Source organism: Rhinoraja longicauda, chromosome 17, assembly GCF_053455715.1.
Source record: "Rhinoraja longicauda isolate Sanriku21f chromosome 17, sRhiLon1.1, whole genome shotgun sequence".
In the NCBI taxonomy this organism is placed as follows: domain Eukaryota; kingdom Metazoa; phylum Chordata; class Chondrichthyes; order Rajiformes; family Arhynchobatidae; genus Rhinoraja; species Rhinoraja longicauda.
The window spans coordinates 13,155,318-13,179,014 of NC_135969.1; the positions used below are offsets into that span (position 1 = coordinate 13,155,318).

At 45.8% G+C, this 23,697-nt stretch overlaps 1 protein-coding gene across 1 annotated transcript in view; it reads left to right on the forward strand.

Annotated features, from left to right (window-relative positions):
* LOC144601767 (monocarboxylate transporter 5-like) overlaps positions 1-22,577 on the forward strand; it is a 54,995-nt gene extending 32,418 nt beyond the window's left edge. The window contains exons 2-8 of the mRNA XM_078414157.1: positions 3,548-3,680; positions 6,662-6,805; positions 8,357-8,518; positions 9,649-10,332; positions 15,752-15,963; positions 19,324-19,417; positions 22,332-22,577. Coding sequence (XP_078270283.1) covers positions 3,548-3,680; positions 6,662-6,805; positions 8,357-8,518; positions 9,649-10,332; positions 15,752-15,963; positions 19,324-19,417; positions 22,332-22,561 — 1,659 coding nt within the window. The 3' untranslated portion in view covers positions 22,562-22,577. The remainder of the gene's footprint in view (positions 1-3,547; positions 3,681-6,661; positions 6,806-8,356; positions 8,519-9,648; positions 10,333-15,751; positions 15,964-19,323; positions 19,418-22,331) is intronic.
* Positions 22,578-23,697: the final 1,120 nt, after the last annotated feature.

Sequence of the window (23,697 nt, forward strand, 5' to 3'; positions counted from 1 at the left end):
ACGGGAACTCTGGCGCCAGGGGCCCTCAAAATGAAGATGGCGCATTTGGGATGGGACAGCGATTCTGGGGTGTCTTTGTTGGGAACACGTCGAAGCCCAGTGAGAAAGGTGCTACCACCCACACTGGCAAACATTCCCTTTGGATCTCAAGCAAACTGTCCATCCACTCACTTCAGAGTTTGCAGAAGTCCTGTTGGCCTCATCAGCCACTTTGGAGTAGAAACCAGTCTCTCTCAGAAGAAAAAGCTTTTATACAACTGTTTTTTTTTTGCATTGAAGTGCGTTGAACAAGGATATGACAAAAGACAATAAACAATAGGTGCAGGAGTAGGCCATTCGGCCCTTCGAGCCAGCACCGCCATTCAATGTGATCATGGCTGATCATTCTCAATCAGTACCCCGTTCCTGCTTTCTCCCCATACCCCCTGACTCCGCTATCCTTAAGAGCTCTATCTAGCTCTCTCTTGAATGTATTCAGAGAATTGGCCTCCACTGCCCTCTGAGGCAGAGAATTCCACAGATTCACAACTCTCTGACTGAAAAAGTTTTTCCTCATCTCTGTTCTAAATGGCCTACCCCTTATTCTTAAACTGTGGCCCCTGGTTCTGGACTCCCCCAACATTGGGAACACGTTTCCTGCCTCTAATGTGTCCAACCCCTTAATAATCTTATACGTTTTGATAAGATCCCCTCTCATCCTTCTAAATTCCAGTGTATAAAAGCCTAGTCGCTCCAGTCTTTCAACATATGACAGCCCCGCCATTCCGGGAATTAACCTAGTAAACCTACGCTGCATGCCCTCAATAGCAAGAATATCCTTCCTCAAATTTGGAGACCAAAACTGCACACAGTACTCCAAGTGCGGTCTCACTAGGGCCCTGTACAACTGCAGAAGGACCTCTTTGCTCCTACACTCAACTCCTCTTGTTATGAAGGCCAACATTCCATTGGCTTTCTTCACTGCCTGCTGTACCTGCATGCTTCCTTTCAGTGACTGATGCACTAGGACACCCAGATCACATTGTACGTCCCCTTTTCCTAACTTGACACTGCTGGGGTGGGTTGATGGGGTGGGTTGATGAAGCTAGTCGGGAAAGGTTCATCACAAAAAGAAACAAACATATTTAATCAGATTATCTCATCGACCATGTATTATTCACCCGGTTTTAATGAATTGAATATGACTTCAAAACCCAAACCAGATCCATTAAATAATTACAATGATGCATTGTAATTAATTGAGAAATATTTTAATGGTTTCAAAACGTGAATCTTGGTCTCCTTGTGTCTGAAATATATTAATTTGTAGTGACAGAGCCCACAAATGGAGACAATTATCAAAAAACTGTCCATCTGATTAAAGCTCTCTGGGCTTGTGGCCAATGTTGTGGGCAGGTCTGGCTTGTGTCACGGTGATCTTAAAATCGGAAACACACTTTGCAGTTATATTTGAAGTTTCTTGATCCATTTTGGTGGTTTGGCATGTTTCAAGCATGTTGTGTTGAAAGTTCAAGCCTGGATAGAGTGGAGTGGAGAGGATGTATCCACTAGTGGGAGAGTCTAGGACCAGAGGCCATAGCCTCAGAATAAAAGGATGTACCTTTAGAAAGGAGAGGAGGAGGAATTTCTTCAGACAGAGGGTGGTGAATCTGTGGAATTCATTGCCACATAAGGTTGCGGAGGCCAAGTCAATGAATATTTTGAAGGCAGAGATTGATAGATTCTTGATTAGCAGGGGTTATGGGGCTTGTATTGGAAGGAGAATGGGGTAGAAGGGGAAAGGGAGATCAGCCATGATTGAATGGCATAGACTTGATGGGCCGAGTGGCCTAATTCGGCTCCAATAGCTTAATAACATAAAACTATCAGAAATGTTTGCCAGGTTGTCACAAGCAAGCCAATGAAGTAAACCCATATAGGTCAAGTTGCCCTAGTAGAGTTGCTACCTCACAATATCAGAGACCCGGGTTCAATCCTGACCTTGGGTGCTGCCTGTGTGGAGTTTGCACATTCTCTCTGTGACCGCATGGGTTTCCTTCGGGTACTACGGTTTCCTCCCATATCTCAAAGATGTGCCAGTTTTGCCTCTGTAAATTGCCGCCAGTGTGCCGGGAGTAGGTGTGAAAGTGGGATAACATGGAGCTAGTGTGAACGGGTGATCGATGGTCAGTATGGACCTGTGGGCTGAAGGGCCTGTTTCTAAGCTGATCAATTAATCAATCGATCAATCAATCCATCTTCGGACTTCCATGACGTTTTCTTTACAACTTAATCATTGCTTCTGCTTCTCTCGCTCTCTCCTATTCAACAACAGATAAATGAGGGTGAATAGTAGCAGGAGCTCGAAAGTGAGTGAAAATATTCTTTGGCCTTTAATGGGCTTTGAGTGATGTACAGATGGCATCTAAATTACAAATCCCATCTGTAAATCACGTCGCATTTTTTGCCATGTGCAAATGTACAGTGAGGGATGGGAACAATGAAAGACCTTGCAGCATCACGGGCGGTACACAAGATCACAATATAGACATAAATCCTACAAGAAAGCGGTAAGAAAAAGTGTGTGAGAAAGAGAAAGTGTGTAAGAAAAAGACATTAGTGCAAAACACAATTCAAAAACAAGTGATACATTTCTCACTGTTCGTGTGGAGCATAGAAGTGAGCAGCCCTGCACAGTGGCGCAGCGGTAGAGTTGCTGCATTGCAGCGCCAGAGACCTGGGTTTAATCCCAACTGTGGGTGTATATGTCTGTATGGAGTTTGTACATTCTCCCTGTGACCACGTGGGTTTTCTTCGGGTGTTCCGGTTTCCTGCCACACTCCAAAAATGTACAGGTCTGTTGGTGAATTGGCTTCGGTAGAGATTGTAAATTGTCCCTCGTGTGTGGGATAATGCTAGTGTACAGGGATCGCTGGTTGGCACGGACTTGGAGGGCCAAAGGGCCTGTTTCTGCGCTGTATCTCTAAACCAAACTCTAAACTAAACTAAACTAAGATGGAGCAAAAGAACACTTTCCCCACCCCTGATATAGGCAGCTCTCTCATTACCTCTCTGGTCTCCCTATATCATTTGCTACCATCTTCATCACTCTCCCGTCTCCTGCTCTTTAAACCCGTCTCCTGGGTTAAGGTTTGTTTTTTTTTGCAACTCTTTCCATTATCCACTTCATTGGCCCAGAGTTTATTTTTTTTGTGCGATTGCATGCACCTCTGCAAAGTGCGTCGAGACATTAAAGGTGCAACGCAAACATGTTGTTGCCAGCGGTATTGTAATTCCAGGCAAATGACCCATGTAATTTGGAAGGCATGTGGCACAACACCAGTGCCCAATGGAGCAACACTTAACACTGATGGCAACTAAAAGCATTGTTGCACACAACTGTGAAGAGGTGAAGTGCCTCGCTGGCGTAACAATGGTCTGCGGTGCATGGGGCTTTGACGGTCAGTCTGCCTGGGTAGTCGCACTCTACAGAATGTGTTGCTTAGCAATGGGTGGCCACGAGGTAGGCACCAGATTAAAGTTTGTTCCTTCTCATTGATTCTCGCAGATAAATGTGCTGGCCATGGGAATACTGAAATCATTTGGATTCTTATCTATAGCACTACAGGAAACATTCGAAGCATCTATGGAACAGATCAGCTGGATTGGATCTATTATGTCATGCGTCCGATTAACAGCAGGTACCATCAATACTTAAAGCATTGCCATATGCTGTAAAAGTATGACACACAGCTTTTTTAACTGCAAAAATATATTTGTGTGCACTTGCTAACTACTAGACATTTTGTCACATCCCCGTCACATTATATGCCTACTTTTTTCCGTTATAAACTGGAGTGGTGATTTATAAAGAGTATCTAAATATAAGATAGACACAAAATGCTGGAGTAACTCAGCAGGACAGGCAGCATCTCTGGATAGAAGGAATGGGTGACGATTCGGGTCGAGACCCTTCATCAGACTGAGAGTCAGGGAGGGGGATCTAGAGGTATGGGAAGACACAGAACAAAGCAGAGCCTGCATTGATGATTCAGGAAAGATAGAGCCCACAATGATCCATTGTTGGATGGGGACGAGGTGATAACGTAGGAATGTAAACGGTGAGCTTAGCAAGAGGGCTAGGGTGGAGGAGGGACAGAGAGAGAGGGAATGCAAGATTTACTTGACGTTAGAGAAATCGATTGAATATTGATTTATCAACAAAAGTATATGGTACTGTCCGATTCACCTCTATCACATTGTGGACATTGGACTTGTGGATATTGCGGACATGGAACTGACTTGCCACAATTTAGAGATACAACATGGAAACAGACCAGCGATTACCCGTACACTAGTTCTATCCTACACACCAGGGACAATTTACAAAGGTTAATTAACCTACAAACCTGCACGTCTTTGGAGTGTGGGAGGAAACCGGAGCACCCAGGAGAAAACCCACACAGTCACAGGGGGAACGTACAAACTCCATATAGACAGCACACGTAGTCAGGATTGAACCCGGGTTACTGGCACTATAAGGCAGCAACTCTACCACTGCACCACTGCGCCACCCTATGTCCATGTGGCTTTTGGTTTCCCTCTGGGTACTCTACCTTTCCTCCCACATCTAAAAAACATGAATTGGTAGATTAATTGGCCACTGTAAATTTCCCCTTGTAGGGGGGAGGGGGGAGGGGGGGCCTTGAAGAGGTGAATTGATGTAGATGTGAGGAGGACAAAATTGGATTCGTGTAGGATTGGTTGGTTGATGGTCGTCATGTTCCCAGTGGATCACAAGGGCTGTTTCCATGCTGCCTGTCTCCATCTAAAACAGTGTTTCCACCATGAATGGTGGAGCCCCCAGTAGCCTGCTTATGTTTTTAACAATAGTGTTTTATTTGTCACATATGCAGCTGCACAGTGAGATTCTTTTTTTTTTAATTAAAAAAAAATATATATTTTTTTATTTTTACAGAACTTTTTAGAAAACAAGCCCTCCCCCCCCTCCCACCCTCCCCCCACCCCCTTATACTAACCCCAAATAAGAAACAAGAAGAAAAGAAAAAAAGATTAAAGATTGCCTGGGAAATCACAGTGAGATTCTTGTTGCATATTTACACATGCAGGCACCGCCATGTTTTGGCGCCATTTCCACGCCCAAGGTCTGGTTCGCCCACGCGCTCAGTCTACTGGAGCAGTTCCTGATCCTTACAGTCATAGAGTCATAGAGTGATGCAGCACAGAAACCGGCCCCTTGGCCCAACTTGCCCATGCCGACCCACAGGCCCCATCTACACAAGTCCAATCTGTCTGTATTTGTCCCATATCCCTCTAAACCTGTCCTATCTGTGAACCTGTCAAAATATTTCCTAAACATTGCGATACTGCTTGCCTCAACTATCTCCTCCGGCTGCTTGCTCCATACACCCACCACCCACTGTGTGAAAAGGATACCTCTCATGTTCCTATTAAATCTCTCCCCTCTCACCATAAACCTATGTCCTCTAGTTCTCGATTCCCCTACTCTGGGCAAGAGACTCTATGCGTCTACCCAATCTATTCCTCTCATGATCTTATACACCTCTATGAGATCACCCCTCATCCTCCTGTGCTCCAAGGAATAGAGTCCTAGCCTGCTCAACCTCTCCCAAAAGCACAGGCCCTCGACTCTTGGCAACATTCTCGTAAATCTTCTCTGCTCCCATTCCAGTTCCCGATCCTGGTAAGCCCCAGGCTCCTGTAGGGCCTTTCCACCGTCACCCTCGACCAGATCGGCCCACGAACTGACCCTCTCCTCACTGGGCCATCCTTCTGTTCTACCTGGCATTGTGTCCCATTTGTGTTGTGGGAGGATGTATTGTTGTACTTTCAACAATCAGCACTGCCGCTGGAAATACATTTCAATCGCTTCTAACAGAAGGCAAAGAATGGGCATGCATTTATAAACCTCCTTTCATGTCCCTTTCAGAAGGTGCCAAAAACCTCTCTAGCCAGTGAGATACATCTGAAGTGTGCTTACTGTTATGTTACTGGTGACAAAGCAGCCAACTTGCACGCAGCAAGCTTCCACCAACAGCAGTCGATTAACGACCAGATTTTCTCTTTACTAATTTGTGGATTGAAGCATAAATATTGGGGCAGGGACAATCATCTTCAATGAAGTGTCATGGGATTTTCAACATACACCTGAGAAAGCAGAAGCGGCCTCATTCAAAAGAAGGCACTTCAACACCAGTTTTTCCCTCAATCTTAAACTGGAATGTCAGCCCAGAACATGAAGAAAGGTCCCAACCTTTCCCATCCTGAAGAACATGGATAGTGATGTTATGGGTCGGGACCCTTCTTCAGAGTCACCCATCCATATTCTCCAGAGATGTTGCCTTTACTTTAGACTTTCGAGATACATCGCAGAAACAGGTGCTTAAAAGGTAAACCTGAATCAGCGTGGCCTTTCTTGAAGAAGGTAGGCCACTATTCAGACCAGTCTGATGAAGGGTCTCGACCCGAAACGCCACCTATTTTTCTCCGGAGTTGCTGCCTGACCCGTTGAGTTACTCCAGCATTTTGTGTCTATCTTTGGCCTATCTTGTCTGAGCTACAGCTGAAAAGAACCAGGTGATGTGGTCCATTTGTTACCCTCCCCCATTCATTCTGAATGTTTGTTATGTGTCTGTTCCAGGTCCATTTGCTGCTATATTCTGTGCAAAGATTGGTGAGAAGCAGACTGGAATTTTGGGAGGAGCCATGGTCTCCATTGGATTGTTCTTAAGCTCGTTCTCTGAAAAAATTTCCTATCTGTACCTCAGCCTTGGCTTGTTGACAGGTGAGGGCAGTACTTACTGAAATGTACAGGAGAAATGTCCCTTCTATGATCTTTACTTGGAGCAGGAACCAGGGTTGCCAACTGTCCCGTATTAGCCGGGACATCCCGTATGTTGGGCTAAATTGATTTGTCCTGTACAGGGCCGCCCTTGTCCCGTATTAGGCCCAGGGGGGCCTGTAGGTCCGGACGCTGTAGGCCTGTACACTGTAGGTCCGGACAATGTAGTAGGAAAGAAAACTGCAGATGCTGGTTAAAATCCGTGTCTACCTTCTGGACATTGTAGGTTCGGACAGTGTAGGCCCGGATGCCCTGGCGCCGCGTAACGGAGGTTGCATAGCAACCCACCTCCCGGCCCGGGTGGAGCGGGAGCACGTGGCTGCTGGCTGGGTGAGGTCACGTGGGGCGTGGGGCGGTGACGTCTCCTTGTCCCGTATTTGAGAGTGAAATAGTTGGGACCCCTAGCAGGAACTTAGTTTAGTTTAGAGATACAGCACGGAAACAGGCCCTTCGGCCCACCGAGTCCTTGCCGACCAGTGATCCCCACACACTAACACTATCCTGCACACACCAGAGACAATTTACAATTTTACCAAGTCAATTAACCTACAAACCTAAGATAGACACAAAAAGCTGGAGTAACTCAGCGGGACTGGCAGCATCTCTAGAGAGAAGGAATGGGTGACATTTTGGAAAGGGTCTCGCCACGAAACGTCACCCATTCCTTCTCTGCAGAGATGCTGCCTGTCCCGCTGAGTTACTCCAGCTTTTTGTGCCTATGTCTGGTTTAAACCAGCATCTGCTGTTCCTTCTTATGCAACCTAAAAACCTATATGTCTGGAGTGTGGGAGGAGATCGGAGATCCCGGAGAAAACACACGCAGATCACAGGGAGAACGTACAACCTCTATACAGACAGCATCTGTAATCAGGATCAAACCTGGATCTCTGGCGCCTTAAGGCAGCAACTCTACTGCTGCGCCACCGTGCCGCCTAAAGGATTTGTTCATAAACCCCTCTGCCACTGTTTCTCGGTGTAATGGGCACAGTCACAGTGGGACGATTGGTCCTCTAGGTATGAAGGTTCTACAATAATAACGAAGCAGGGAATGCAGACTGAATAGCAAGGCTGAGAGTAGTGGTGAGAGCGCAAAACCATGTTCCACAACTGATCACTGCTGAGTAATCAGTCCTCAGTACGTAGTAGGAAGTCTTTCCATCCCTCACACACAGGTTGTAGATGAAATCTCCTGGAACAGCTTCTTTTCATGAGGAAAGCAGTGCTGGCCACACGAGAGAGCTGTGTCAATGCCCCCATCGATTCTTTGCCACATTTGGGGAATTACTTTCCACCTCTCCGCCTTCCCTTGCCTCATGGGAGTCTCCCTGTGCCAGGTCTGCTTTGGTCTAGCCTTGCCCTTCTCCATTATTTCGTCTGATCTGTTGGAGTCGAGTTCCTCCTCTGATCACCCCCACTAAGGCATCCATTTCTACAAGGAACCATCTGCTTGATCTGAAACTCAATGGCTGCGTCTTCCTTCTTGTCCTTTTGCAGGAGCGGGTTTTGCTTTCGTGTCCCAGGCTGCGGCTCTGAACACGACCAGATACTTCCGTCGAAAGCTCACCACCGCCTATGCCATTTCCCGCTCAGGTACGGGGCTAACCTTTGCCCTGGCTCCGTTCCTTCAGTACCTTCTCAATGAATATGGCTCGCAAGGTAGGTGGTCAACCAAATGCTTCTGCGTTCCTTCGCTGTCGAAACTTTCACTTACATACAACTTGGATTTATTTGGTACTTCAGCAAAATCATATACCTCAAGGCTTTAATTGTCAAGTGGCAACATCAGATGAAAGACGAATCTGAGGTGTTCAAAATCATGACAGGAATAGATCTGGTAGACTCACAGAGTCTCTTGCCCAGAGTAAGGGGAATCGAGAACCAGATGACATAGATTTAAGGTGAGGGGAGAAAGATTTAATAGGCACCTGAGCGTGACTATTTCACACTAAGGGTGGTGGGTGTATGGAACGAGCTGCCGGGGGAGGTTGTTGAGGCAGGGACTATCGCAATGTTTAAGAAACATTTCGACAGGTGCATGGATAGGACAGGTTTAGAGGGATATGGGCCAAACTAGGTGGTACTAGTGCAGATAGGACATATTGGCCAGTGTCAGCAAGTTGGGCCGAAGGGCCTCTAACATTTTATGAGTCTATTACTATACGTAACATTTTCACTGTTGTCTAATCTCAAACACAGTATCCATTGGGATGTAGCCCAGTGTCCTAGCCAGGGACTAAAGGCTCTTTTTCTTCATGGCAGGAATGGTTCAATGTGAAGTAAATTTGGATTTGAAAGGGGGAGAACATTTACAACCCAGTTCTTGGGACCTTACACTCAGAAATCCCTAACTCAATGAGGATAATTTTGGTATTGCCATAGCTTAGCACAATCCCCGATTATTACAAAGTGTGTAGGAATTGTCCACTGAGACCGCATGCAAGAGTCGCCAGATTTTGGCGCCACTTCCAAAGTGCAGTCCGGTCCGCGCGCTCGGTCTCCTGGAGCAGCGCCTGATCCAGGCGAGCCCCAGGCTGCTGCGGGGCCTCCTTCCATAGCCTCCGCCCAGATCGTCCAGCGAACTGTTGTCCCTCTCCATTGAATTAGCTCACTGTAAAGGTGTGCGTACCTAACACTGAAACGTGGAAATATATTTTGATAATTATGATGTAATGACACAATTCGTCTCTTGTGTTTTGTTGTCATTTGTAAATAGGAAGAGGCATTTAATACTGCATCCGATCAAATGATTGTTTTTTGTAATTTACTTTGCTATTCGTGTCACGCAGGGGCGATTCTCATCCTGTGCGGATTAACACTGCACCTGATACCGCTCGGCATGTTGAACCGTCCAATTTATTTGAAGCAAGATGCAGCCGAGGGTCGTGACTGGAGGCAAGGTCAGCAGAAGAAGCCAGGTCTCCTTGACGAGGAAAAGGACATGGTCACTGAAGGAGGGTCACAGTTTCCAAGCGGTCACCACAGCAAGTCTGTGACCGTTCCCTCTCTGCCCACTTGGAATGGACTGGAGGAACCTCACGCTCTCCTGTGCAACGGCAAACAGGCTGGTGAGCAAAACCATTGCCCACCCAAAGACTTGTCTGTCTTGGAGCCCAGGGAGTTCTCCTTGCCTCAGGAGCCTGCTTCATTAAGACAGTTGCATTCCACTCCCCAGCCAAGTCGCAAAGTCATAAACGGAAGTTCAAATCAATTCCTGGCCACAGTCGGCATGCCAACCGATACGAGAAACAAGGGCTTCTGCAAAGAACTGGGCGACCAACTGAAGTCCACTGTTGGGGAAGTGAAAAACCTTATTGATTTGACTCTGCTCACTAACCCAATGTTTATTATTTACACTTTATGCACCTTCTTCAGTCAGTTGGCCTACTTCATACCTTATTTTCATCTAGTCGGTAAGGCCAAGACATTGGGCATTGAGCCGTTCCAAGCCACGTTACTTATTTCTGTTGCTGGTGAGTAGCTTGTTGCGTATCTATGTTGTTAAACATTGAGTGGCACGGTGGCGCAGCGATAGAGTTGCTGCCTTACAGCGCCAGAGACCCGGGTTCCATCCTGACCACGGGTGCTGATTGAAAAGAGTTTGCGCGTTCTCCCTGTGACCACGTGGGTTTCCTCCAGGTGCTCCGGTTTCCTTCCACATTCCAAAGACATGCAGGTTTGTAGGTTATGAATTGGCTTCTGTAAATTTCTCCTAAAGTATAGGATAGAACTAGTGTATGGGGTGATTGTTGGTCGGTGCGGTCTTAGTGGGCTGAAGGGCCTTCTTCCACACTGTATCTCTAAAACTAAAACTAATGTTGGTTCTAGATGAACACAAGAAACACAAAAAACACATAAGATTTTGCATTGTACCCGTACCTCACCATACATGTGCATATAACAATAAACTCACCAAGTAAAGTACTGCAGAAGCTGGAATCTTGAGCAAAGCACAATGCTGGAGGAACTTAGCAAGGCAGGCAGCATCTGGAGAGGAAATAAACAGATGACATTTCAGGTGTGACCCTTCCTCAGACTCTCAATCAGAGTTTGAAGAAAGGTTCCAAGGAAAAACTCCACTTGACTTATCATGCACCAGCATGCAAAAACACACAAGATATCTACTAACATCGTAAGCATAAGGAGCTGCAGATGCTGGTTTATTAAAAAAAGACACAAAGTGTTGGAGTAACTCTGTAACTCAGCAGCATCTCTGGGGAACATGGACAGGTGACAGTTCTGACTCTAAACGTCACCTATTCATGATCTCCAGAGAATCTGCCTGACCCGATGAGTTACTACAGACCTTGGCTTTTTTTAAATCCCTGGTAACGTTGATTGGACTTCCTCACATTGATGATAATGTTGGATATAGCTTGTAATTAGGGAATTTGATTCCAAAAATAAATGTCATATTTATATAATATCTTTCACAACCTCAGCACCTGTAAAGGCTCCTGAGGCCCATTGAAGTCAAATAAATATTTTAAGATAAGAAATGAACGAGTATGTACAACAAACTTCACAAGCAGCATTGTAATGGTGGCCAATTAATCTGTTAAAAATAGAAAAATCTCCAAACTATAACCATGTTTATTTGGTCATTCCATTTTCCCTTGTTCTACTGGACACCTGGTGTTCAGGACAAGCTGTACTCCAAGGCCCAGTGTGTTTTATGGAGACACTTTAGGCATTTTTCACATGCTTGGCATTGTACAGCTTTTGGAATCCAGACGATCTCACTGGAATGAGGGAGTGTGATCCATGCCCTATGTAAGACCACTCCCTATCGAACGTCTGTAGAACATACTGTCAGCAGGGCGGCGCAGTGGTACAGCAGTAGAGCTGCTGCCTAACAGCGTTGGAGACCCGCGTTCAATCCTGACTACGGGTATTGTCTGTGCGGAGTTTGTACGTTCTCCCTGTGACCTTGTGAGGTTTCTCCTGGTGCTCCGGTTTCACTCCACATTCCAAGGACATGCAGGTTTGTAGGTTAATTGGCTTCTGTAAATTGTCCTAGTGTGTAGGATAGAACTAATGTAGGGGTGATCGCTGTTCAGTGTGGATTTGATAGTCCAAAGGGCCTGTTTCCACAATGTATCTCTAAACTAAACTAAACAAAACGTCTGATATCTTCATAGACGTTAGCTGTACATTGTTGTAAGATGGCATATGCTACTTCCTCCTATTGTGCTAGGGTGCTAACATTCAAAGTCACAGTAATACTAATCTTGGGTGGGATTTCCTATGACATCGATTCACTTCTTTCTCTAAATTGATTGAGGAAAGCTGGTTTTCTGAATCCAAGCCAACACCTTATCTAGTAAATCCAAATTATTCACAGTCCAATATATACGCTTTGCAGCCGAATGATAAAATCCAGAATGACAAAGGTACAATTTTCTCCATTTAAAATAAATGGTTTGATTGTATATCTGAAATGAATGATCAAATTGTCAATGAAGTGTTTAATACCATGCACGGAATGCATTAAGGAGAGAGACCTTGGAAAACCATATTGATAATTGTGGGAAATGACACAAAATGCTGGAGTAACCCAGTGGGTCAGGCAGCATCTCAGGAGAGAAGGAATGGGTGACGTTTCGGGTCGAGACCCTTCTTCAGACTCGACCCGAAACGTCTGGACCCGAAACATCACCCATTCCTTCTCTCCTGAGATGCTGCCTAACCCGCTGAGTTACTCCAGCATTTTGTGTCTACCTTCGATTTAACCAGCATCTGCAGTTATTTTCCTACACATTGTGGGGACTTTGATGAACAAAGCCAGATTATGTTGTAGAAGTGATTCATCTTTTTAATTTTTTATTGATTATTTTTTTTTAAAATCTTTTTTATTGAGGTGCTTTTCATTTTCAGATGCCCTGCTGGTTATCAGAGGGAATTACATATTTCATATTTCCTTATAACATGGGAGATCATTTTGCTCATTGAGTCTACACCAGATCTCAGAATAATCCCCTTCCCCCAATTACTTCCCGGTGAGCTACTCTCCCACACGTGGCCATGAGGAACCACTGATCTGCCCACCCGTATAATCCACACATAAGGGATGCTTCTCAATGGTTTGGTTAAGATGTGTTGGCCAGGTTTCCTACAAGTGGGGTAATGGGTTGATTTTGTTCCACCTGAGTTGAGATGGTTCTTTGTTGACCAGATCTAGACAGAGTGGACGTGGAGAGGATGTTTCTAATAGTAGGAGAGCTTAGTTTAGTTTAGTTTAGTTTACAGATACAGTTATCAGATACAGTTCAAAGATACGATACGATATGATAGAACTTTATTCATCCCCGCAGGGAAATTGGTCTGCCGAGAGTCACAACACACAAGGTACAAAAAAACTTGAAATTAAAATTGAAAACAAAAAGTAAAGGACAAGCGACTGTTGGCTGGCTGCCGTGTGCACAGCGCCTTCACCGGAACAAACGAACAAACAAACACGGTTTTGTCCCCTGGACAGAGCATTCTAAAACTAGAGTGTCCCACTCCCCCCCTCACACCGAGTCCCCCTTTGTTCTCCCACTGTCCCTCACAGTGTCACAGAATGGAAATAGGCCCTCCAGCCCTCCGACACCACGCCGACCAGCGTTCACCCAAACACTAGTTCTATCTGGGACACAAGGGACAATTTACAGAGGCCAATTAACCTACAAATTTGGAATGTGCGAGGAAACTGGAGCACCCGGAGGAAACCCACGTGGCCACAGGGAGAACATACAAACTCCATACAGACAGCACCCATAATCAGGATCAAACCCAGGTCTCTGACGCTGTCAGGCAGCACTCCACCGATGCACTACTGTGCAGAGTGTAGGACCAGAGGGCACAGCCTCAGAATAAAAGGACGTACCTTTAGAATGGAGATGAGAAGGCATTTCTTTAGCCAGAGGGTGATTAATCTGTGGGATTCATTGCAACAGACGGCTGTGGAGGCCGTCATTGGGTATTTTAAGGCGAGATTGATAGGTTTTTGATTAGTAAGGGCGTCAAAGGTTATGGGGAGAAGGCAGGAGAATGGGGTTGCAAGAAAAAGATAGATCAGCAATGATCAAATGGTGGAGCAGACTCGATCAGACTGCTTTCCCTCTACCTGAGTTTAGAAGGTTATTTGCTGGCCGCATTCAGTCTCATTTTTGATTAATTTATGTAGAAGCAGTAAAGTCCTGATGCCATGCAGTGGTGGGAAGTGGATTTGCACTCAGCCAGAGAAAACTTGCATTCAGATCCATCATTGCTGGGAACTCAGGATGCAAAATAACACTTCACAGTTGAATTGAATTCAATTAAAAGAGATAGGCTGGACATATGCCCTTTGGCCCACCTGAGTCAATACCAACCATCACTAGTTCACACTAGTTCTCAATTCATACAGTAAGTTCAAAAGTTCATAAATCATTGGAACAGAATTAGGCCATTAGGCCCATCGATTCTACTCCGCCATTCAATCATTGATGATTACCTTTCCCTCCCAACCTCATTCTACTGCCTTCTCCCCGTAGCCTCCACAAGGCAATGAATTCCACAAATCCACCACCCTCTGGCTTAAGGAATTCTTCCTCATTTCCTTTCTAAAAGTACATCCTTTCATTCTGAGGTTGTGCCCTCTGGTCCAAGACACTCCCACTAGTGGTATCATCCTCTCTACATCTACTCCATCCAAGGCCTTTTACTATTCGTTGAGTTTCATCCTTCATATATCCTTCAAAACTCCAGCAAGGACAGTCCCAGATCAGTAAAATGCTTATCATACATTAACCCGATCATCTCTGGACCCATTCCCATAAATCATCTCTGAATCATTCCCATAAACTTCCTCTGGACCCTCTCCAATGCCAGCACAACCCTCCTCAGATGTGAGGCCCAAAACTGAATTGAATTTCATTGAATCAAATTGAATCGAATTGAGGCACAGTCCACCTTGGCCTACACAATCTCCCGGTTGCCGTACATTTTAACTTTTAACTCCCGTTTTCATTCCTATACTGACATTTCTGTCCTGGGCCTCCTCCACTGTCAGAGTGAGGGCACATGCAAATTGGAGGAACAGCACCTCATATTTCGTTGGACAGCTTACAACCCGGCAGTATGAACGTTGATTTCTCTAATTTCAAGTAACTCCTGCATTCACTCCCCTCCCCTCTCCTCTCTCCCACCCTCCCCCACCCTAGTCATCCAACCAGTTCTTCTGTTTGCATCCTTGGATCCCTTCTGTTATCACACATTCCCCAGCCAACAATAGGCCATTATGGGCTCCATTGCTTCCCGAGGTCATCTGTTGCTGGCCCTGATATGTTCTAGTCTTTTCTCGCCTCCAGTTTATTTCCCCCCCACTCCCATGTCTACTTTCAGTTTGATGAAGGGGTCCGACCCAAAACATCACTTATTCTTTTTTCTCCAGAGATGCTGCCTGCCCCGCTGAGTTACTTAAGCTTTTTGTGTCTATCGTCAATAGAATTAAATGTTCAGTGAGACTTGCATTTAAAACACTCTCACAAAGGGGCAGCACTGAGGCGCATCGGTAAAGTTACTGCCTTACAGCGCCAGAGTCCCGGGTTCGATCCTGACTACAGGAGCCGTCGGTACGGAGTTTGCACGTTCTCCCTGTGACCGCGTGGGTTTTCTCCGGGTGCTCCGGTTTCCTCCTGCATTCCACAAGACGTACAGGTTTGTAGGTTAATACAGGTTTGAAAGGCCCGTTCCCACACTGTGCTGTTCTAGGTTCTGTGTGAAAAACTGAATCATCCATGTTGTTTCATTTTACGTTTGTACCATTTTGCCACTTACGTTGTGATGCTAACTGATGTATTGACATTGCCGACTTAAGATACATCACAGTCACGGGCCGCGTTCCTAAAGTACGAGTTTTTCTTTCAGGAGTCGTTGAGATTGTGGCTCAGCTCATCTCTGGCTATATCGCTGACCGCAACTTCATCAAGAAGTATCATTACCATAAAATCTACCTTCTGTTTTGTGGAGTTATCAATCTTCTGGCACCCCTAGCAAAAACTTTCCCCACACTCATGGTGTACATAGTGTTCTTTTCCATGTTCTGTGGGGGTTATCTGACATTGTTGCTGCCAGTCCTGGTGAGAGGGAATTTACTTGTCCTTTTGTCTATTATTTTCCCCCCCATTTAGGTTCTTCCTACTAATCACTGGAGAGGGAAAGGGGTCAAATGTGAGCAAATGGGTCTACCATAGATGGGTGTCTTGGTCGGCATGGAAGAGGTGGGCCGAAGAGCCTGTTCCTATGCCGTATCACTCTATATCATGGTCCTCTTGTGTCCTTGCCACCTCCCAAATAAACTGCACAATTGGAAGGCATTGGAAAGGGAATGGATAGTATTGCAGGGTGGCAGAGTGGGGCAGCTGGTAGAGCCACTGCCTCATAGTGCCAAAGGCTTGAGTTCGATACTGACCTGGGGTGTTACCTGTGTGGAGTTTCCCACGTTCTCCCTGTGACCTCGTGGGTTTCCTCCATCTGCTCCGGTTTTCTCCCACATCCCAAAGACGTGCGGGTTTGCAGGTAAATTGGCCTCTGTAAAACTGCCCCTAGTGTGTAGGGAGTGGGTATGAAAGTGGGATAACATAAAACTAGTGTCAACGGGTGATCGATGGTCAGCGTGGACTCGGTGGGCTGAATGGCCTGTTTTCATGCTGTATCGTTCAATCTTTCAATTCGTAGATGAGAGAGAATGGGAGGAGGCTTAAGTAAATTTAGATGCCTCTACAGAACGTAAGGCTGAAGAATCCATTCCTACGCAATACATTCTGTGTATGGTGGTGTGAGTGGTTTTGGGTGACTTTACCTCCCTTCTTTCAAGGACATATTGTAGCTTTGATCCAGACATCTTATTACCAAAAGTGGTTTCACAAGCTTAAGAGCGTGGGAAAAAAAAGCCCCAGCATTTATTTCTAAACCCAAAAAAATAAAGATGGGAGGAAATGTTAAATTTACAAAGAAAACTGGTTTGACCACACCTGGGAGTACTTGGAACAGTTACACTCTCCAAAAGGATACCACAGAAAAGGAATTGGTGTAGGTCCAGAAGACTAGAACAAGGATGTAACCGGGATTGAAGATACAACTTTCAAGTGAGATTGAGCCGGCTGGGGTCACTGCTTGTATATAATTTTTTTTTAAAGAGACCAGAGAGACTTCTTTAACAATTCTGAAGATGTTAAGAGGTTTGACTGTGGGGGACGGTATTTTGAAGTTTTTGTACAAATGGACGAGAACCCAGAAATAAGCATGATACAAATATTGAGCAACTAAATGAGTTTTCAGAGGATTTTCTTTTCAAAGGAGAGGTGGTGAGGAAATGGAGATTTCTGGCATGTTAATGGTCAAAGCAGATAGTAATGATGCCTGATGCAACCATGGTGAGGGAAACATTGTCACAGCAGGGGGCAGGACTTGGTGGTTGGAGATGGTGCGGGGCGGTAGTTAGGCTGGGTGAGGATTCACATGTGTGCACTGGCAATACTTGGGTAAGATGAATGATCCACCCTTGTGCAATAGATAGGCAAATTCCACGTAAAGAAGATTGTCAGAACATTACCCACGTCCAATGGACATTATGCTGAAACAAAGAGCTGCAGATGTTGGTTTATACCAAAGATCGACACAAAATGTTGGAGTAACTCAGCGGGTCGGGCAGCATCTTTGGAGAAAAAGGATGGGTGACGTTTCAGGTCAGGCCCTTCTTCAGACTGAATGTAGGGGGTGAGAAGTGGGGGTTGGGGAGTATGAAGAGCTGGAGGAGAGAAAAGACCAGGACCAATCTGGGCCGGCCACAAATCACCTCAGGCAGGGAGGTGCCCTGGTAGGTCCATTGTTGGCTGGGGAAGGTGTGAACTCAAATGGGATGCAATGTGGTGAACTGTGGAACTGGTTAAATGACCAGGGTGGAGCAAAAGGGGGGAGGGGGGAGGGGAGGGGACTGTAGGTAGAATGAGAGAGTATAAGAAGGAAACGGGGCTTCCATTCATTCTTCAGGAAACGGGGCTTCCCCTCTTCCATTATAGATGAGGCTCTCACTAGGGTCTCTTCTATATCCCGCAGCTCCGCTCTTGCTCCCTCTCCCCCCACTCGCAACAAGGACAGAATACCCCTCGTTCTCACCTTCCACCTTACCGGTCAGCGTATCCAACAAATCATCTGCCAACATTTCCGTCACCTACAACGGGACCCCACCACTGGCCATATCTTCCCATCCCCTCCCCTCTCTGCGTTCCGCAGAGACCGTTCCCTCCGTAACTCCCTGGTCCACTCGTCCCTTCCTACCCAAACCACCCCAACCCCGGGCACTTTCCCCTGCAACCGCACGAGATGCAACACCTGTCCCTTTACCTCCCCCCTCAACTCCATCCAAGGACCCAAACAGTCTTTCCAGGTGAGACAGAGGTTCACCTGCACCTCCTTCAACCTCATCTATTGCATCCGCTGCTCTAGATGACAACTTATTTACATCGGCGAAACCAAGCGCAGGCTCGGCGATCGCTTCGCTCAACACCTGTGCTCTGTCCGCGTTAGCCAAACTGATCTCCCGGTGGCCGAGCACTTCAACTCCCCCTCCCATTCCCAGTCTGACCTTTCTGTCATGGGCCTCCTCCAGTGCCATAGTGAGGCCCACCGGATATTGGAGGAACAGCACCTCAGCTTGCAGCCCAGTGGTATGAACATCGACTTCTCCAACTTTAGATAGTTCCTCTGTCCCTTTCTTCCCCTCCTCCTTCCCAGATCTCCCTCTATCTTCCTGTCTCCACCTATATCCTTCCTTTGTCCCGCCCCCCTGACATCAGTCTGAAGAAGGGTCTCGACCCGAAACGTCACCCATTCCTTTTCTCCTGAGATGCTGCCTGACCTGCTGAGTTACTCCAGCATTTTGTGAATAAATACCTTCGGACTGTAGGTAGAAGTTACTTAAACAGAGAATTCGACGTTCATACCGCTGGGTTGTAAGCTCCTTAAATTATTTTAATAAATTGCCATGGTAAGTTGAAAAGTGTTGGGGGGGGGGGGGGGGGGGGGGAGAGGGGTGCGAGGTGGAGATAGAAAACGATCTTCCGTTACAAGCACTGGACAAGATGTGGTAACATATGCATGCTGAATTCAATGGAACTGAATTTCAAAATGGGACTTCAACACACATGTTACTGGAGGCATCAACAATGCTTATAACAAAGGGGGGATCTTTTCCAGCAGGCTGCAATGTGATTCTGTGCAAAACAACAGTATGTTGGTTAATCAGTGACCTAGCAAGGATGTAACAATAAGCATCAACTGAATGAGGATAATGTTCCAGGGCTGGATCTGATAGATTTAGCCTCTTCATTAATGAATGTTATTAAAATGTCCACATAATACATTGTTAAGATTGACAGAAAACTCAGTGCATTTTATGCTCAAACTCTCTTTTGACTAGGCTTCTTTTCGTCTTTTAGGTTGATTTCATTGGAAATCATAAGATACAGAAGGGAATGGGTCTCTCTCAGTTCTTTGTGGGAATTGGCTGTTTGATAGGTCCGCCTGCAGCAGGTAAGTGTAAATCCAGGTGTGTTCTTTTTCCCACCTAACATCTGAGTGGATTAAGTTATATAGAGAACCCATGGTGTAGGAGGTGAGAGATCGAAAGATCCCAAAATGTAAAATACCTATTGTTCAAACATGATATATACCACATAGGTAATGGTGTTTCACTAAGTTTTAACAGATTTAGTTTAGTTTAGTTTGATTCAGAGATACAGCATGAAAACAAGCCCCTCGACTAAACTAGTTTAGTCTATTGAACTCAACAATAGACAATAGGTGCAGGAGTAGGCCATTGGGCCCTTCGAGCCAGCACCACCATTCAATGTGATCATGGCTGATCATTCTCAATCAGTACCCCGTTCCTGCCTTCTCCCCATACCCCCTGACTCCGCTATCCTTAAGAGCTCTATCTAGCTCTCTCTTGAATACATTCAGAGAATTGGCCTCCACTGCCTTCTGAGGCAGAGAATTCCACAGATTTACAACTCTCTTACAACAATCCTATCAACAACTAGAGAATGGCCATGAGCTACTATCTACCTCATTGGAGACCCATGGACTATCTTTAATCGGACTTTATCTTGCATTAAGTGTTATTCCCTTTATCATGTGTCTGCTACTGTGGCAATTGTGTATATTCTTTCCGCTGACTGATTAGCATGCAACAAAAGCCTTTCATTGTACTTCGGTACACATCACAATAAACTAAACTAAACAATAGTTATATGTTATTCAACTTTCTCATTCACTCCCTACACACTTGGGGCAATTTACAGAAATCAATGAACCTTCAAACCCGCGTGTCCTTGAGACGTGGGAGGAAACTGGAGCACCCCAAAGGAAATCCATGTGGTCACAGGGAGAACGTGCAAACTCCACACAGACAGCACCTGAGGTCAGGACCGAACCCGGGTCTCTGGCGCTGTGAGGCAGCAGCTCTACCAACTGCGCCACCATGCTGCCCTTACTGGGAAAGAACGAAATGCTTACTTATACCTGTGTTAAAGTAATTGCTTAATGGAATATGGGTAGGTTGTGTCAATGGTTTATGATGGGGGACAACAGTAAAGTTGGAGAACAGAGATCACACTGGTCGGAGGTCTTTGATTCTATTTAATCTTAGGTGGATGGTAGTGGCACTAATGTTTAGATTAATTTAGAGATACAACGTGAGAAACAATGGAGACCAGGCTGATCAGTGATCCCCGTACACTAGCACTATCTTACACACTAGGGACAATTTACAATTTTACCGAAGCCAATTAACAAACAAACGTACACGTCTTTGGAGAGTGGGAGGAAACTGGAGCACCCGGAGAAAACTCACGCGGTCACAGGGAGGATGTACAAACTCCAAACAGATAGCACCCGTAGTCAGGATCAAACCCAGGCCTCTGGCGCTGTGAGGCAGCAACTCTACCGTTGTGCCACCATGAATGGTTGACCTCATTCATTTAATGAAGCTAAACTGGGATGCCAACTCCAGATGGCTCTCCAGTTATCCTTGCTTGTGTCACATAAAGGTAGGATGAGAATAAGTTGGACCACTGGTGACAATTCGTCACTGAGATAAAAGGTGCCGTTGGACACCTGTGTAACATAGCAATTTGAACAAGCTTTCGGGGAAGAGAGAAGAGGCTGGGTAAAAAGAGGAAGAAAGTTCTAATTGCAGTCAATCACCTGCATCTGCCTGAATGTAATCCATATCCCACCATATTCCCATCCATATTCCCATCCATATTCCCATCCATATCCCACCATTCCCTGCACAACAATGTGCCTATGAAACACACTGCCTTATCTGCCTCCTCCAGGCCTCGACCCGAAACGTCCACCCTATTTCCTTTCTCCAGAGACGCTGCCTGACCCGCTGAGTTACTCCAGCTTTTTCTGTCTACCTTCAGTGTAAAGTCGCATCTGCATTTCCGTCGTACACCCCTGGCAGCATGTTCCAGACACCCACCACTCTGTGTAAAAACAAAACTTGCCTTGCACATCCCCTTTAAACTCTGCCCCTCTCATCTTACAGATACACCCTCCAGTCTTTGACATTGCCACCCGGGGAGAAAGGTTCTGTCTATCTACCCTATCTAAGCCTCTCATAATTTTTTGTAGTTACTCAATCTCTGGCATTCTAAAGAAATCAGTCCACGTTTGTCCATCCTCTCCTTGTAATTAATACTCCCTAATCCAGGCAGCATTCTGGTAAACTTCCTCTGCACCCTCGCCAAAACACATCCTCCAATGGGGCAACCAGAATACTCCAAATGTGGCCAACCAAAGTCTTACAGAACTGCATCATGAGTTCCTGACTTATACTCAATGCCCCAACCAATGTAGGTCAGCTTACCATACACCTATCTCTATCTACTTGTGCTGAAGATAGACACAAAATGTTGGATTAACCCAACGGGTCAGGCAGCATCTTTGGAGAAAAAGAATAGGTGACGTTTCGGGTCGGAACCCTTCTTTGGACCAGACCCGAAACGGCACCGATACCTTTTCTCCAGAGGTGCTGCCTGCCTTGCTGAGTTGCTCCTGCATTGTGTGTCTGCCTTCTGTATAAACCAGCACCTGCAGTTTCTTCCTTAACATCCTGTCTACTTGTGCTGCCACTTTCAGGGGGTGATGGACTTGAATCCCAAGACCTCTCTGTCCATGAATGGTTAGGTAAGGCCATCAAGGATATGGAGGTATGGTGGGTTTGTGCATTTGAGGTACAGATTAATCAAGATCCAATTGAATGTCAGAGCAAGCAAGAAGGGTTCCTGTTCTGTTCTTATAGCCAGGAATTTGGAATTTCAGAAATCATCTTTTGAGACTTGCAGAATTGCAAGAATGGGGTTTTTGGTTTGTGGGAAAGGTTTCAAAGCTTCCCCAAGGTTTCAAAGTTAGTCAATGTCCATTTCTCTTGTTCCAGGTGCTCTTCACGACTTCACCAAAAATTACGACGCCTCGTTCCAGTTGGCTGGCTCGTGTTACTTCGCTTCATTCGTGATTTTGATTTTTGTTCCGCTGGCCGAGCGTAAGGTGTCGAGGGAGGCCGACGAAAGAGCCAAGGACGACTCCAGCAACCTGGCTCAAGAGGACGTTCGCCCTCCCTGTCCCTCCACGAAGAAGGAGCACTTGCAGCTGGAGAGCATGGTGTGAGGGAGGGTCTCCCTACCTGCAGTACTTTACTGGACATGGGCCCCAGTCCCAGTCCCTTGACCTTGCCACCAGTGACGTCTCCAATTGTACAGCCCTTTGGATGGTGAAGGGAACATTGGAGACTAAGAGGTGGATTAACGCCAGATGGTTCAAGGAGAAGCTGGGTATTTATTGCATTTTATGGGCTGGATAACCTACACCAACTCAGACCAATCAAAGTCGGGGGGGGGGGGGGGGGGGGGAAGAAGAGCACTTTATTTGAAAATTCCTATTGATTACTGACGTCTACACGAATTCCTACCAAACGATCATTCTGATATTTTTGTTTTATCGATTTTAAATGACTTTGTTTTGCACCACACAACCCAGGTACTGATAGAAACCTCAGCACCAGTGGTGTTGGGGAGTTATAAAGCTCGGACAGACGGCAGCCAGAGTATTCCCAGTGAAGAAATATTGGTTCAGAATGAATTGCGCAGGTGCTATTCAGCACATTTTAGGATAAGACATAAGGAGTCATGTGAACGTATCACCAATATGTTCAGACAGGAATATCAAGTGAGCTCATTTAAATGATGCCTTAAAAGGGGAAATGCATATTAGATAAGGACAAACAACAGACTGCAAAAGCACTGAGTGGAACAAAGCAAGTCCAAGCCATGTGCCTAGATTTAGACTCCAACCCTGGCTTTGTTAGGGTGAAAATATTGATTGTATGCATCCTTTTTATTCTCTCTCAGCATAGTGCCTTGTGTCATTTTTTTCCTGCATTTAAGGTGCTGTATAAAATAAAAATTGTTGGACACCTCTCAGGAAAAAATCAAAATCAAAGTGCTGGAGTAACTCAACGGGTCAGGCAGCCTCTTTGGAGAAAAGGGATGGGTGATATTTCGGGTCGGAACCCTTTTTCAGTTCTGACCCAAAAGGTCACCCATCCTTTTTCTCCAGAGATGCTGCCTGACCTGCTGAGTTACTCCAGCACTTTATGCCTATCGTCGGTATAAATCTGCACCTGCAGTTCCTTTCTACATGTAGAAAACTCCAGCTTGATTCCTTCTGGAAGTACTGTACAGTTGACATTGCTGTCTTTGGATGCAATGTTAAACCTTCGATGTTGTCTAGCCTGCTGAATTCCT